The sequence below is a fragment of the Lithobates pipiens genome, unplaced genomic scaffold, assembly GCF_037356315.1.
Source record: "Lithobates pipiens isolate NorthernLeopardFrog02 unplaced genomic scaffold, aLitPip1_a1.2 Scaffold_8, whole genome shotgun sequence".
In the NCBI taxonomy this organism is placed as follows: domain Eukaryota; kingdom Metazoa; phylum Chordata; class Amphibia; order Anura; family Ranidae; genus Lithobates; species Lithobates pipiens.
Window position 1 is genome coordinate 584,064,740 of NW_027507903.1, and position 14,071 is coordinate 584,078,810.

Below are 14,071 nucleotides of genomic sequence, written 5' to 3' on the forward strand. Positions count from 1 at the left end.
TTTTTGACAGAACACCGGGCTTATTTTCAGGGAAACACGGTATATAGATGGCCTTCTCTACATGCTTTCCAGTTCCAGGACATCAGTTTTTAGTTTACATAATGTATTTAGGTAGTCGGGTTTATTAGTAGGGGAGTGTGGAGGATCAACTTTAAAGGAAAGTAGATTTTACTGTCATTGAGTACACATCTTAAGTCATTAGGGGAGGGGGTGAGAGAGGAGAGAGAAGAAAAAGAAACAGAGAAAGGGGGTGAGAGAAAGAGAGAGACTGCTCAGCATAGTCTCAGTGGTACATCTACAGCAAACACAATCATTTTATCTTTGACAAAGGTACAACAGTGACCTCTACAGGCTAGTATGTGGAAAGACACCTTAAAAAAATGCCCACATAGTAAAACCGGACAGTTATTTATTTTTTTCTTCTATTTATTTCAGGTATAGAGCGCCGTCAATTTACGCAGCGCTTTACCTATACATTGTACATTCACATCAGTCCTTACCCTCAAGGAGCTTACAATCTAAGGTCCCTAACTCACATTCATACTAGGGCCAATTTAGACAGGATCTAATTAACCTACCAGCATGTCTTTGGAGTATGAGTGGAAACCTACGCAGGCACAGGGAGAACATGAAACTCCAGGCAGGTAGTGTGGTGGTTGGGATTTGAACCAGCGACCTTTTTGCTGCTAGACGAAAGTGCTATCCACTACAGTTACATTTTATTTCATAATATCTCTACTAGGATGTACTTTTTTTAAAGTCATATAGCATATAAAACATATGTGCATCTTATGCATGTACAAATGTGAGCTTGTACAATACAGTGCATCTGGAAAGTATTAACAGCGCTTCACTTTTTCCACATTTTATGTTACAGCCTTATTCCAAAATGTATTCAATTATTTTCCTCAATATTCTACAAACAATACCCCGTAATGACAACATAAAATAAGTTGGTATGAAATCTTTGAAAATTTATTAAAAAAAAACACAAAAAAAATCCCATATACAGAAGTATTCACAGCCTTTGCTCCATACTTTGGTAAAGCACCTTTGGCACCAATTACAGCCTCAAGTCTTTTGAGTATGATGCTACAAGCTCCGCACACGTATTGTTAGACAGTTTGTCCCATTCTTCTTTGCAGGACCTCTCAAGCTCCATCAGGTTGGATGGGGAGCGTCGGTGCACAGCCATTTTCAGATCTCTCCAGAGATGTTCAATCGGGTTCAAGCCTCGGCTCTGACTGAGCCACTCAAGGACATTCACAGAGTTGTCCCATAGACACTCCTTTGTTATCTTGGCTGTGTGCTTAGGGTCATTGTCCTGTTGGAAGATGAACCTTTGCCCCAGTCTGAGGTCCAGAGCGCTCTGGAGCAGGTTTTCATCAAGGATGTCTCTGTACATTTCTGCTTTCATCTTTCCCTCAATTTTAATTACCACCCTCTTAACACTTTTCTCTAGGGGGGGCCTATATAAGTGTTCTTAGCAGGATATGTCTTTGTAATGATTAAGCACAACTGTATTGTGTGAAACGCATCCACAAGACCCGTGTGTTGGTGTCCTTTGATGTCATCTTGGTGATCAAAAAATGACACTTTTGAATTTCAATTGATGTGCAGCCATTTCTTCCAACTTACCAACAGAGGCGGGCCGGGGCTAGCAGTTGGTTGGACATTCCTATCAGGCACTAATTTATACACCTGGATTGGCGATTCCTTCATTCTTGACTAGTCTCCTAGTTCCTGCCGCTGAAAAACATCCCCACAGCATGATGCTTTTACTACCATGCTTGCCATTTAGGTCAAAGAGATCAATCTTTGTATCGTATACCTTCCTTTACCTGCACTTGGTGTACCTGCCCGCTTTTGTCTTCACATATGATATGTGGCCCAGTCAAAGCGAGGTACTGGTAGCAGGTGACGGAGATATTGACTGCAGTTTTGTCAATTCCTGTTCCATGCACCCCACTGGTGTGTCTGCTAGGGGTCCTGGATGAAGAGCTGTGGCCGAGACATACTAGGAGCATGTTAATGGAGACGTTGTTTATGGCTCCTAAATGTAAGTGGATTCAGCCCACCCCTCCATTTATATGCACATGGCTTTGGTTCGTAAATCAGATATTGCCTTATGAAAAATGAATTTTTGAACACAGAGGTTGCCCAGCCAAGTATAAAAAGGTGTGGGATGCATAGCGTTCTTCCGATCTGACTGCAACCAACGCTTGAGAAGATCATTGGGGGTATTAACCACATGCCGACCAGCGAGCGACAATATATACATCGGCACAATGGCGCAGCTGGACAAATGGGTGTACAGGTACGTCCCTTTTAAGATACAGCATCGCACGCATGCTAGTGCCCGCCGCATGCTCCGTGACCATGCCTGCTGACTCGATTTCCGCTGGGTGGCAGCGATCAGGTCACGGAGCAGAACGGCGAGATGCCTTTGTAAAACAAGACATTTCCCCGTTCTGCCTAGTGACATGACAGAGATCACTGCTCCCTGTCATCGGGAGCAGTGATCGCTGTCGTGTAAGTGGTAGCCCACCCCCCCCCACAGTTAGAATCATTCCCTAGGACACACTTAACACCTTGATCGCCCCTAGTGTTTAACCTGTTCCCTGCCAGTGTCATTTACACAGTAATCAATGCATTTGTATAGCACTGATCGCTGTATAAATGAAAATGGTCCCAAAATAGCGTCAAGTGTGTCCAATGTGTCCGGCGTAATATACCAGTCACTACAAAAATTGCAGATTGTAGCCATTACTAATAAAAAAAAATATATATATAATAATAAAAATGCCATAGATATATTCCCTGTTTTGTAGACACTATAACTTTTGCGCAAACCAATCAATATACTCGAGATTTTTTTTTTACCAAAAATACGTAGAAGAATGCATATCAGCCTAAACTGAGGAAAACATTTATATATATTTTTGGGGATATTTATTATAGCAAAAAGTTAAAAATATTGCTTTTTTTTTTCAAAATTGTGTGCAAAATTTTGTTTGGGTGCAAGGTCACACAACAGCACAATTGTCAGTTAAAGCGATGCAGTGCCGTATCGCAAAAAGTGCTCTGGTCAGGATGGGGGTAAATCCTTCCAAGGCTAAAGTGGTTAAGTAGCAGTAATCAAAAATGTTGTGTCTGTTATTAGAGATGGACGAACTTCCGACGGGACGTTTTGCGAACCGCGAACGCAGCCAAAAGTTCGCGAACCGCAACGTTCGCAGCGGGCCCCATTGACTTCAATGGCAGGCGAACTTTAAAAACCTACAGGTCATATTTTCAGCCACAAAATACTTACTAGCTGTGCACATAGTCCCACCACATGGCCACTGACATAACACATGTATGAAGTCAATCTGGGATTGACAACTACAAGCATTCTTTTTTTATCTGTGAAATTTTGACAATTCAGGACTCAGGAGTGCATGAAGGCACTGGAGGAGAGGAAAGGTCAGGGTAGGCTATAAAGAGGGTGCAGGAGATGATCACCAGCACCATGATAGAGAGCACCGACACCAGCACCGTCATAGAGAGCACCGACACCAGCACCGTCATAGAGAGCACCGACACCAGCACCGTCATAGAGAGCACCGACACCAGCACCGTCATAGAGAGCACCGACACCAGCAGTCAGTCTGCTGAGTGGCGGTTGTTGCTACCGCCTCTTCCTGATCCAATGCCAAGAGTGGCTGCGCATCAGAAATGTCTTGATATGGATCGGAAAATAATTCCTGTGACTCAAGCGGAAGGTATATGGTGGTGGTGTTGGTGGTAGTGTCTTTGGGGGTGCACACAGCAGAGAGTGAAGAGGGTGCAGATCGAGAGGATGAGGAGGGTGCAGAAGAGTAAGGCTGAGTGAGCCACTCAACCAAGTCTGGTGCGTCTTTTGACGTAATCGCACGCACCTTCTGCAATTTGCCACTTTAGCTCAAGCCTGTTGCTCCTGCCCTACCCCTACCACCCCTGCGGAAGGGCCTGCATGTTCCTCTGCCTGTCATTTTTTAAATGACCCTGTGACAAAAGTCTCTAGAGAAGTGCAGTATGTATGTGGAAGAAGGTATATAACACCCCACTTCAATCTGTCGTTTTTGGGGGCCACTGGCCTATCACACCAGTTATAATACTTATTTTTTTAATTGCATTTGTCACTCTTTGTAATATCGCTGCAGTACCGCTCAGCAGTCACAATGCTGCACAGTGGAAATGCACTATACTATGCTTTCTATATGTGCAAGTATTTTATACATGTATTACACACCTATATACTGCACACCAAATAGTACACTTATATCAATCCTTAAAAGGACCTTTGTGGACCTAGTAGCTAGTGATTTGCAGACTGTCCCTCAGTCCCTACACTGATAAAAGACAACTGCAGAAACGAGCAGCAATCTGCAGCACAGCACCCTATATATTGTACACCTATGCCAGTCCTTAAAAAGGACCTTTGTGGACCTAGTAGTAATAGCTAGCTAGTGATTAAACTGACTGTCCCTGCTCCACACAGCGTCCTGTCCCTACACTGACAAAAGACAGCTGCAATCACCAGCACAGCACTGCACAGAACCCTATATACTGTACTACACCTATACCAGTCCTTAAAGGACTTTTGTGGACCTAATAGCTAGCGATTTGTGTCACTACAGTCTCTCCCTGCTGCACACGGCGTCCTGTCCCTACACTGACATAAGACAGAATGTAAAATGGCCGCCAGATCAGGTCTATTTATAAGGTAGTGGGAATGTCCAATTGTCCATGTGCTGAAATGTCTCAATTGTCTGTCCTGTACCCCATGATGGATGTGTCATCATGGGTCAAAGTTCTTTCACACTGTAAACACATACGTCCGCCAGGCGAACAGCGGCAATAGTCCGCCGATCGGGCGAATCGCGAACACGCAAAATTCGCTGCGAACCGACCGCCGGGCGAACAGTTCGGCCATCCCTATCTTATTAAACATTTATATCAGGATTGGTTTTAAGGGGAATGCTGTATAATTGTAATTATGCAAAATATTTGGGCACTGTAAATGTACCTCATTGGTTTTGATTAATTGTCACTGTCATACCTTTTTCAAAAAAAAAAAAAAAAAAAAAAGTGAAAAAAAATTAAATAAAAAATATGTATGCAAACAGTGGTGGACGCTCAGCCTGCACATGTTGCACAAGTACTGACATGTTGAAAGGAGCCATTGCCATTTGCATTTATCCACACCCCCAGCGGTTTTCAGTAGTTTAGGATGAATGAATGACCCTGGACAGAGACAAATGCATCCAGGCTCAGACATCTGTCCATAACTGCAGATAACCACTGGGTATGCAGACACATGCGAACAGCGATACCAGCTCACACCTTACGCAAGACATTGGGATCAACTGGCACTGTTGAAAACATGCCTATTTGTCATGTTATTGCATTGGGACTGTGTAGAACATCGCAGGTGGAGTGAACGATCCCAAAATGACTGTTTATTTGGGATGTCAGAAACTTAATGAGACAGTTTGGATGGTTTCATATTTATTTTTAAAGTAGTTTGCACATATCACCAGAACATGGTAATAATAAGTACTAAAACGTTAGAAGAGATGTCATATACCAGTATGTAGTACATATAACTATTCACATATCTGTTTTGCAATCTCAAAAGGAGAACACAGTCTAGGAATGTGACATTTTCAGAAGTTCTATCTTCAAAAAGGAGAAAAGGCTTCTGGGTAAATACTATATTTTAAAGTGGCACTTACTACCACTTGTTAGGTTTAAAAATATCCCACAGCCTCCCCGACCCACAAGTAGTACTTTTTTTTTTTACCCCAAATAATGTTCATCCTTGTGCCTATGCCATCTATTAGTTTTGTTCCTCAGCAGTGCATCTCCGCATTCTGCAGCGCACACCTGCCCTAATCAGGAAAGCACCTTAGAAGACTGCTGGGTGTTTAGCCTATGCCCGATTAGTCTATTTGCTCGTGCCCTAAACAAAGGTCTGTCTGACTTGCTGTTAATGTCTTAGGTTATTCCTGTATATTGTTTGGACTATTTTTGTACCTGTCTGCACTTATCCTGGATTGTTGGCCTGTTACCTCTATGGTCAGCCATTGCTCAATTTACTGGTCTGGACCTTTGTCTCCATTTAGGATTTGTATGCCTGCTTATGTTCCGACTATTAACCTGCCAACTCTGCCACTTTATCCTCCGACATCTGTCCTGCCCGCATGCCTTCATCCCTAATGACACAATGGGGTTAATTTACTAAAACTGCAGCATGCAAAATCTGCTGCTTACTAACCAATACACTCTGTTTTTTTTTTTTGTCAAATTTTAACCACTTGAGCTCCACAAGGTTTTACCCCTTTCATGGCCAGGCCATTTTTTGCTATTTAACACTGCGCTACTTTAATTGGTAAAGGCACAGTTATGCAATGCTGTAGCTATACAAAATTTATATATATATATATATATATATATATATATATATATATATATATATATATATATATTTTTTTTTGTTTTTCACACAAATAGAGCTTTCTTTTGATGGTGTTTGATCACCACTTGGTTTTTATTTTTTGCAATATAAAAACTAAAAAAAAAACACTTTTTGCTATAAAACATATCCGCATGAGAGGACCGTCCCCAAGTGGTTGAATGACACAAGTTGAAGTTAGAAGCGGACTGGCTACCATGCACAGCTGCACTAGATTTTGCATTCTGCAATTTCAGTAAATAAACCCCGATGAGTCTACCAGCTCAATGACACTAGTGTACTACTTTAAAGAAAATGTAAGCGGCAATATGCATACTTTGGTTCACAGGCTGCCAAGAACAATGAGCCACATACTAATAAACTGAAAGAGTACCATAAGTGTTCTGGCTTAGCAAGCTCCGGATGCTTTAAAAAGGTGGGTGAGGCACCTCATTGACCATGTAAAATGGTATTTACCCAAGGATCTTTATGTGGTTAGGCTTATCTGCATATTTCTTAAGAAGCATTACCTGAAGACTCCCTACTCAGTACTTGAAGTGCTGAAGTCTTGTCCTACTAAAAAGGAAATTTGGCACTTTGTAGTACTGGTTTCATTTGGTAGTGTTAGCTGATTACAAGATATGATCTTTTCATTAAGCTGTGATCAGTGGTCTTTTCTGGTGGAATTAGGGCTCCTATTTATCCCAATTTATCAAAACGTTCCACATTTGACCCTGGAAGCTTAAAACCTACAGAAATGTTTATTTCTAGAATTTGTCATCAGACAGATTCAAGTAATTGGCATTAGTACCACAATTTTTGCATAGTGGTTAGCATAAAAAAAAAACACTGATTAAAAATATATCTCAAAAGGCATCTTGCTTATACATTCAAAAAACTAGGACGAAGAAGGTGGCTTTTCCAAAATATCACAAGAAGTGGTCACTTCCACAGGAAGGTTTAAAATCTGGAATATCTCTTGCCAGGTGGGACATTACGGGAGTTCACATGTTCTTAATCTGCATGGTTCCTTTTAGGCTTGCCTCCAGGTTTGGCTTTTGTCACCACGCGGTAAAATCCAGCTGCAATCTTATACATCCAGTAGACATTGAGAATGTCCAGGATGACACAGGAGACAATCCACGCCACCTGTGGGCCATTGCCAAGCTTGATGTAACCTTCTGTGCCAAACGTGGCAAAGACTTGCGAGTAATAGCTTGGAATGACAGCAATTCGAACTATGAAAAAGACGACAGCCAATGCCAGGCCATTGATAAGGACAGGCCAGGAAGAACGTGGCAGCCCGACAACATCGAAGAACCACCTATGGTGAAAGAAAGATACCTAAATCACCAAAAATGTGAATATACTGTACATCCGCTTTTAGAGATGCCTGGAGCCTGGTAGGAGACATATAATTCATCAGCTTTTTTTTTTTTTTTTTAAGCCTTCTCATAGGAATTGGAGATGATGAAAATGTACATATTCACAAGTTGTCTTTAGTAAAAAATCTCATGCCAAATAAATCAGTTCATGCAAGCTAAAGTTAAGCAGCTAAAGTTATATGCAAATCTTGAAGAAAAACTTCAATATTCTCTGTACTAGCACCAACCCCCACTCTGATGTCACCATTATGGTACAACATGCAGATGTGCCAAAGGGCTTTGCCTGGCCTTCGGGTCCCGGCAGACTCCTTCGGCACATGCGCAAAGACAGCAAAGGTTTGAGGTTTCCATAATAGCCTGTCTTTGTATGTGCGTAGGTGGGAAACCTGCACATGCGCAGTTGTTCGGGAAAATCTGTGCATTCGCTGATGTGCCACAGGGCTCACTCGGAACCTGGAGCCCTGTGGCACATCTGCGCATGTGTGGGGGAGCGGGGGACACCAACGTCCTTCTTGCATAAGCAAGAAATGCAGAAGTGCTGCTTTGCAGACCAAATAACGGTCATAAAAAGTTATATATTTACATCCACTTTTTAGAAAGGAAATAAGACTATATTCGTTGGGGTGAGGATCTGGTTTACCTTTCCCAGTCGTGCTCGACTTTGCCCTCTCCTATCACATTAAAAGGGCCAATAAGGAGGCTCAGGAGGTGGGAGGGGATAGAGTCAAGTACAATAGAATAATATACTGTACATATAAAACTTTAGCCACCCATACCTCTGGATCTATTGATGGTTTTAACATTAAGCTAACCTCTGTTCTTTTGTTTTGCCATCTACGTCTCAGTTTGAATTTCCCAGGTTTGTCACAAGTTTTATTTTTTGCTATCTGGCAATTTCCTAATAAGGGAGAATTCTCACCTCTGATTTACAAAGGGCGTTGAAAGTTCAGATATCAACCGAAAATTGGCGAAATATGGCAGCACTCCTCGGTTCTGTAAAGTAAAACGATTACTTATTATTTAGCAATTGCATCAATAAACAGTGGAGAAAAGAAGAAAATAGTGGGTCTATAGTTGTTTCACCCCCAGAAAAGATGTAGTTTGTCAGATGCAGCGACTAAGAACCAGTCAGGATGGTTTTAACCCCCGTCAGGTTTTTCAGTCATCTGTTTCTCCATTGGATACATTTCCCTTCACTTCCTGTCATATAGCCAAAATAGAAGGCGAGAAGAAATCCCTCCAAAGTGAAGCAATTCCTGGCTTCACCAGAATTAGTGTCCACAAAGGAAAATGTCCCCTCTATTCCTGTTCTGGTGCCATTTTCTTTCATTTTCACTCTGTTATGGCAATCCATGTACCTTGGCCTCCACCCCTCCAAACATTTCTGCTTTCAGAATGTGGACTCTGGACCATTACACTTAATATAAGGCAAAAAAAAGTACATGTATATCTCAGAAGGTGAAAAGAGAGAAAAACTGACAATAGCAATACAAAAATCACCTTGTGGCGCTTAAAAAAAAGAAAAAAAACTGCTGAATAACAGTGTACTACATTATTCAAAATAAACCACGTGAGAATTATAAAACGCATATGCATAAATACAGTACAATAAACATTGAAGTAAATTGTGATTAAATATCCACAAATAATAATAAACAATCACATATGGGTAATGAAGTAAATATGTGACAGAACATAAATAAGTAGAAAAAATAAATAATATTCTACTAATAGTGATCTAATATCGATGTGAACAATAGTGATCAAAGTCCCAAAAAAATATTTTTTTTTTTTCAAAAGTTCAATAATCAAGCAGACACAATTATTTACTGATATAAAAAAAAAAAAAAAAAAAAAAAAAAAAAAAAAAGTTATAGTGGTAGTAGCATTAGTTCAAAACTCCTTTTCCAGTGAAAGTCCTACAGCAAAGTGTCCATAAAACGAAAAGCCTCCACCGCACCCTTGGTGTTCGTGCCCCCCTTATTTAGAACACTCACCAGCAGTATTGCCCAGCACTCTCGTGTCGGGCAAAAATCGCTTTTAGTAAATAAAGATGATTACTATTTCTCCAGCCAACTCTTGTGACAGACTTCGCAGCAGAGGGTAATGGTTTAATGTCTCAGAATTACCTCGGGGAGACAAAAGAGACTTCCCATAGTGCAAAATTGCAAAACTGTTTTTAATCTCAATAAAAAATCTAATAAAATCACACTCACATGGATCAAATTAAAAGCAGGCACTTCAAATAGACATTCCACTTATCAATTTGATCCATGTGAGTGTGATTTTATTTGATTTTTTATTGAGATTAAAAACAGTTTTGCAATTTTGCACTATGGGAAGTCTCTTGTCTCCCCGAGGTAATTCTGAGACATTAAACCATTACCCTCTGCTGCGAAGTCTGTCACAAGAGTTGGCTGGAGAAATAGTAATCATCTTTATTTACTAAAAGCGTTTTTTGCCCGACACGAGAGTGCTGGGCAATACTGCTGGTGAGTGTTCTAAATAAGGGGGGCACGAACACCAAGGGTGCGGTGGAGGCTTTTCGCTTTATGGACACTTTGCTGTAGAACTTTCACTGGAAAAGGAGTTTTGAACTAATGCTACTACCACTATAACTTTTTTTTTTTTTTTTTTTTTATATATCAGTAAATTGTGTCTGCTTGATTATTGAACTTTTGAAAAAAAAAATTATTTTTTTGGGACTTTGATCACTATTGTTCACATCGATATTAGATCACTATTAGTAGAATATTATTTATTTTCTCTACTTATTTATGTTCTGTCACATATTTACTTCATTACCCATATGTGATTGTTTATTATTTGTGGATATTTAATCACAATTTACTTCAATGTTTATTGTATTGTATTTATGCATATGCGTTTATAATTCTCACGTGGTTTATTTTGAACAATGTAGTACACTGTTATTCAGCAGTTTTTTTCTTTTTTTAAGCGCCACAAGGTGATTTTTGTATTGCTATTGTCAGTTTTTCTCTCTTTTCACCTTCTGAGATATATATTTAAATATTTAAGTGGCAGCTGGGGGGGAGGGGTGTTTGAGCGCTGTGATGATATACTAGAGGGGAGGCTATTAATAGTGTATCTTGAGTTTTTTTTTTTTTAAAGTACATGAACACCCCTTCACATGGAGTAAAGGGGTTCTCGTCAAGTGTGGAGGAACTGGAGTATTCTGCACAGAGCCCTGACTTGAACTCTACTGAAAATCTATGGGATGAATTTAAATGCCAACTGTGAGCCAGGTCTTCTCATCTCAGGCATTTAAAAATCTTATAGAAATCGTTCATAGAAGGGTGGAGGCTGTTATACTTGAGGAGAACCAACTCCATTTTAATGCCTATGATCTTAGAATGGGATGTCCAAAAAGCTCATGGGGGAAATGGTCAGGTGTTCTACTGAACACCTGTGGGATGAATTGGAATGCCCATTGCAAGCCAGATCTTTTGGACCAAGATCAGTACCTGACCTCAATTTTTTTTTTTAGGCTGGATGAGCACAAACTTCCCACAGGCACTTAATATTCCAGTGGAAATCCTTTCCAGAAGAGTGGAGGCCGTTATAGTTGTGGGGAGCCAACTCCATTTTAATGCCCATGATTTTGGAATGGGATTCTCAACAAGTTCATAGTGGAGAATGGTCAAATGTCTACAGCAATCCCTGACCCCATCCCTACTGAACACCTTTGGGATGAACTGGAATGGCAATTGCGAGGCACATCTTGTACAACATCAGCACCTGACCTCACAAATGTTCTCTTGGCTGAATTGGCACAAAACTCCCAGTGGCACTTAAAATCTTGTGGAAAACCTTCCAAGAATAGTGAAGGCTGTTATAGCTGTGGGGAACCAACTCAATTTTATGTCCATGGTATTAAAATGGGGTGTCCAACAAGCTCATAGAGGTGGAATGGTCAGGTGTCCACAAACATTTGGCCATATAATGTATATGTGAATAGGATAGTCCTGATTCATGAAATGTTATAGTCACATTTTCTCTGTTCGCGGTGTACTGCTACTACTAGACTACTTGGCAACGTCCACCTTACCACCTGCCCTCTGGATCCTGTTCCCTCAAAAATGCTGCGTTTACCCTCTGGCTCTATGCTACACTCTCTAAGCCACATCTTCAATCTCTCCCTCTTCTGGCATCTTCCCCAACTCTCTAAAACATCCACTTGTCAGACCCATACTTAAAAAGCCCTCACTGGACCCATCCAATCCTAACAACCTACGCCCCATATCCTTGCTCCCCTTCTTATCCAAACTCCTTGAATGTCTGGTCTACAACCAACTGACTGTCCACCTTGCTGATAATAGCCTTCTTGATCCCCTTCAGTCTGGATTTCGTCCTCAACACTCCACAGAAACTGCTCTCCTAAAACTAACAAACGATCTAACGGCCAAAATTAATCTACATTAGTCTGTACTTCTACTCCTGGACCTCTCTGCTGCCTTTGATACGGTTGACCACCCCTCCTCCTCAAAAAACTCCACACCCTTGGTCTCCGCAACTGTACTCTTCGCTGATTCTCTTCCTACTTATCCAACCGCATCTTTAGCGTTTCTTACAACTCTACTTCCTCCTCTCCTCTTCCTTTCTCTGTTGGGGTCTCCCAAGGTTCTGTGTTTGGACCGCTCCTATTTTCAATCTACACCTCCTCCCTGGGTCAACTGATAGCCTCCCATGTCTTCCAATACCACCTCTACGCTGACGACACCCAAATCTATTCCTCTACCCTTCAGCTCACTCCCTCTGTCTCCTAACGTATCACTAATTTACTATCAGATATATCCGTCTGGATGTCACACCACTTCCTCAAACTCAATCTATCCAAAACCAAACTTATAATTTTTCCTCCCCCGTATGCCCCTTCCCCTGATCTCACTGGCAAAATCGATGGCACAACCATAAGCCCATCCCCACATGCCAAGGTTCTAGGTGTAGTCCTGGAATCTGAACCCTCCTTTAAGCAACACATCCGATCACTGTCCAAATCCTGCCGCCTCAACCTCCGCAACATCTCCAAAATACGCCCCTTTCTAACCAATGACACAACAAAGCTCTTAATTCACTCGCTGGTCATCTCTCGCCTCGACTACTGCAACTCCCTTCTCATTGGCTTACCTCTACATAGTCTATCACCTCTCCAATCTATCATGAATGCTGCTGCTAGACTCACCCACCTTACCAAGCGCTCTGTGTCTGCTACTCCTCTATGTCAATCCCTCCACTGGCTTCTGCTCAGCCAAAGAATTAAATTCAAAATACTAACAACTACGTACAAAGCTATTCACAACTCTGCCCCCAGCTACATCACTAGCCTAGTCTCTATACATCAACCTACTCGTTCCTCTCAAGACCTCCTGCTCTCTAGCTCCCTTGTCACCTCCTCCCCTGCTTGCCTCCAGGACTTTTCCAAAGCCTCTCCAATCCTATGGAATGCCCTACTCCAATCTGACGCCTATCTCCTACTTTATTCGCTTTTAGACGATCCCTGTAAACCCTTCTCTTCAGAGAAGCCTACCCTATCCACACATAACAACTGTATTTTCATTTTCTCCATCAGCTCATCCCCCCCCAGTTATTACCTTTTTGTTTTAACTTAACCCTCCCTTCTAGATTGTAAGCTCTAACGAGCAGGGCACTCTAGTCCCTCCTGTATTGATTTGTATTGCAAGTGTACTGCCTGCCCTCATGTTGTAAAGTGCTGTGCAAACCGTTGGCGCTATATAATATTCTGTATAATATTAATACTATACTTGAAAGTGATGACATACCAGTACATAGCCATAAGAGTAGAACACTGCAAAGTGGTGGCAGACCATATAAGGGTCTCTCATCTCCTTCCAATAATGAGCAAAAAACAACAAGTCTGGTGAAAAAAAAAAAAAAAAAAGAAAGATTTCACTAACAATTAAAAAGATGTATATTGCACGTTGAAATTGTCAAAAAATGTCCAATATTGCATGTATCATAATGTATTTTCTCTGTCTTCTTTCCATACATACCCGATTGTAATGCACAGTTAATGCTTTTGTAAACTTGTAAAACTTTAATAAATTTTTTTTTAAAGAAGATGTATATTTAACTGGTTGCCGACCAGCTGCCACAGTTTTACTGTGGTAGAATGGCACCGCTGGGCGAAACTATGTTTCCTTATGTCCCTATGTCCCTTCGCCTCTTG

At 41.2% G+C, this 14,071-nt stretch overlaps 1 protein-coding gene across 1 annotated transcript in view; it reads right to left on the minus strand.

The window, feature by feature from the left end:
• Positions 1-5,515: 5,515 nt before the first annotated feature.
• The window catches only part of LOC143961151 (TLC domain-containing protein 4-A-like), a gene marked incomplete in the record, with an annotated part of 44,848 nt that continues 36,292 nt past the window's right edge, over positions 5,516-14,071 (minus strand). Inside the window, 3 exon segments of the mRNA XM_077470337.1 lie at positions 5,516-7,802; positions 8,783-8,856; positions 13,665-13,759. Of these exon segments, the coding sequence (XP_077326463.1) occupies positions 7,493-7,802; positions 8,783-8,856; positions 13,665-13,759 (479 nt within the window).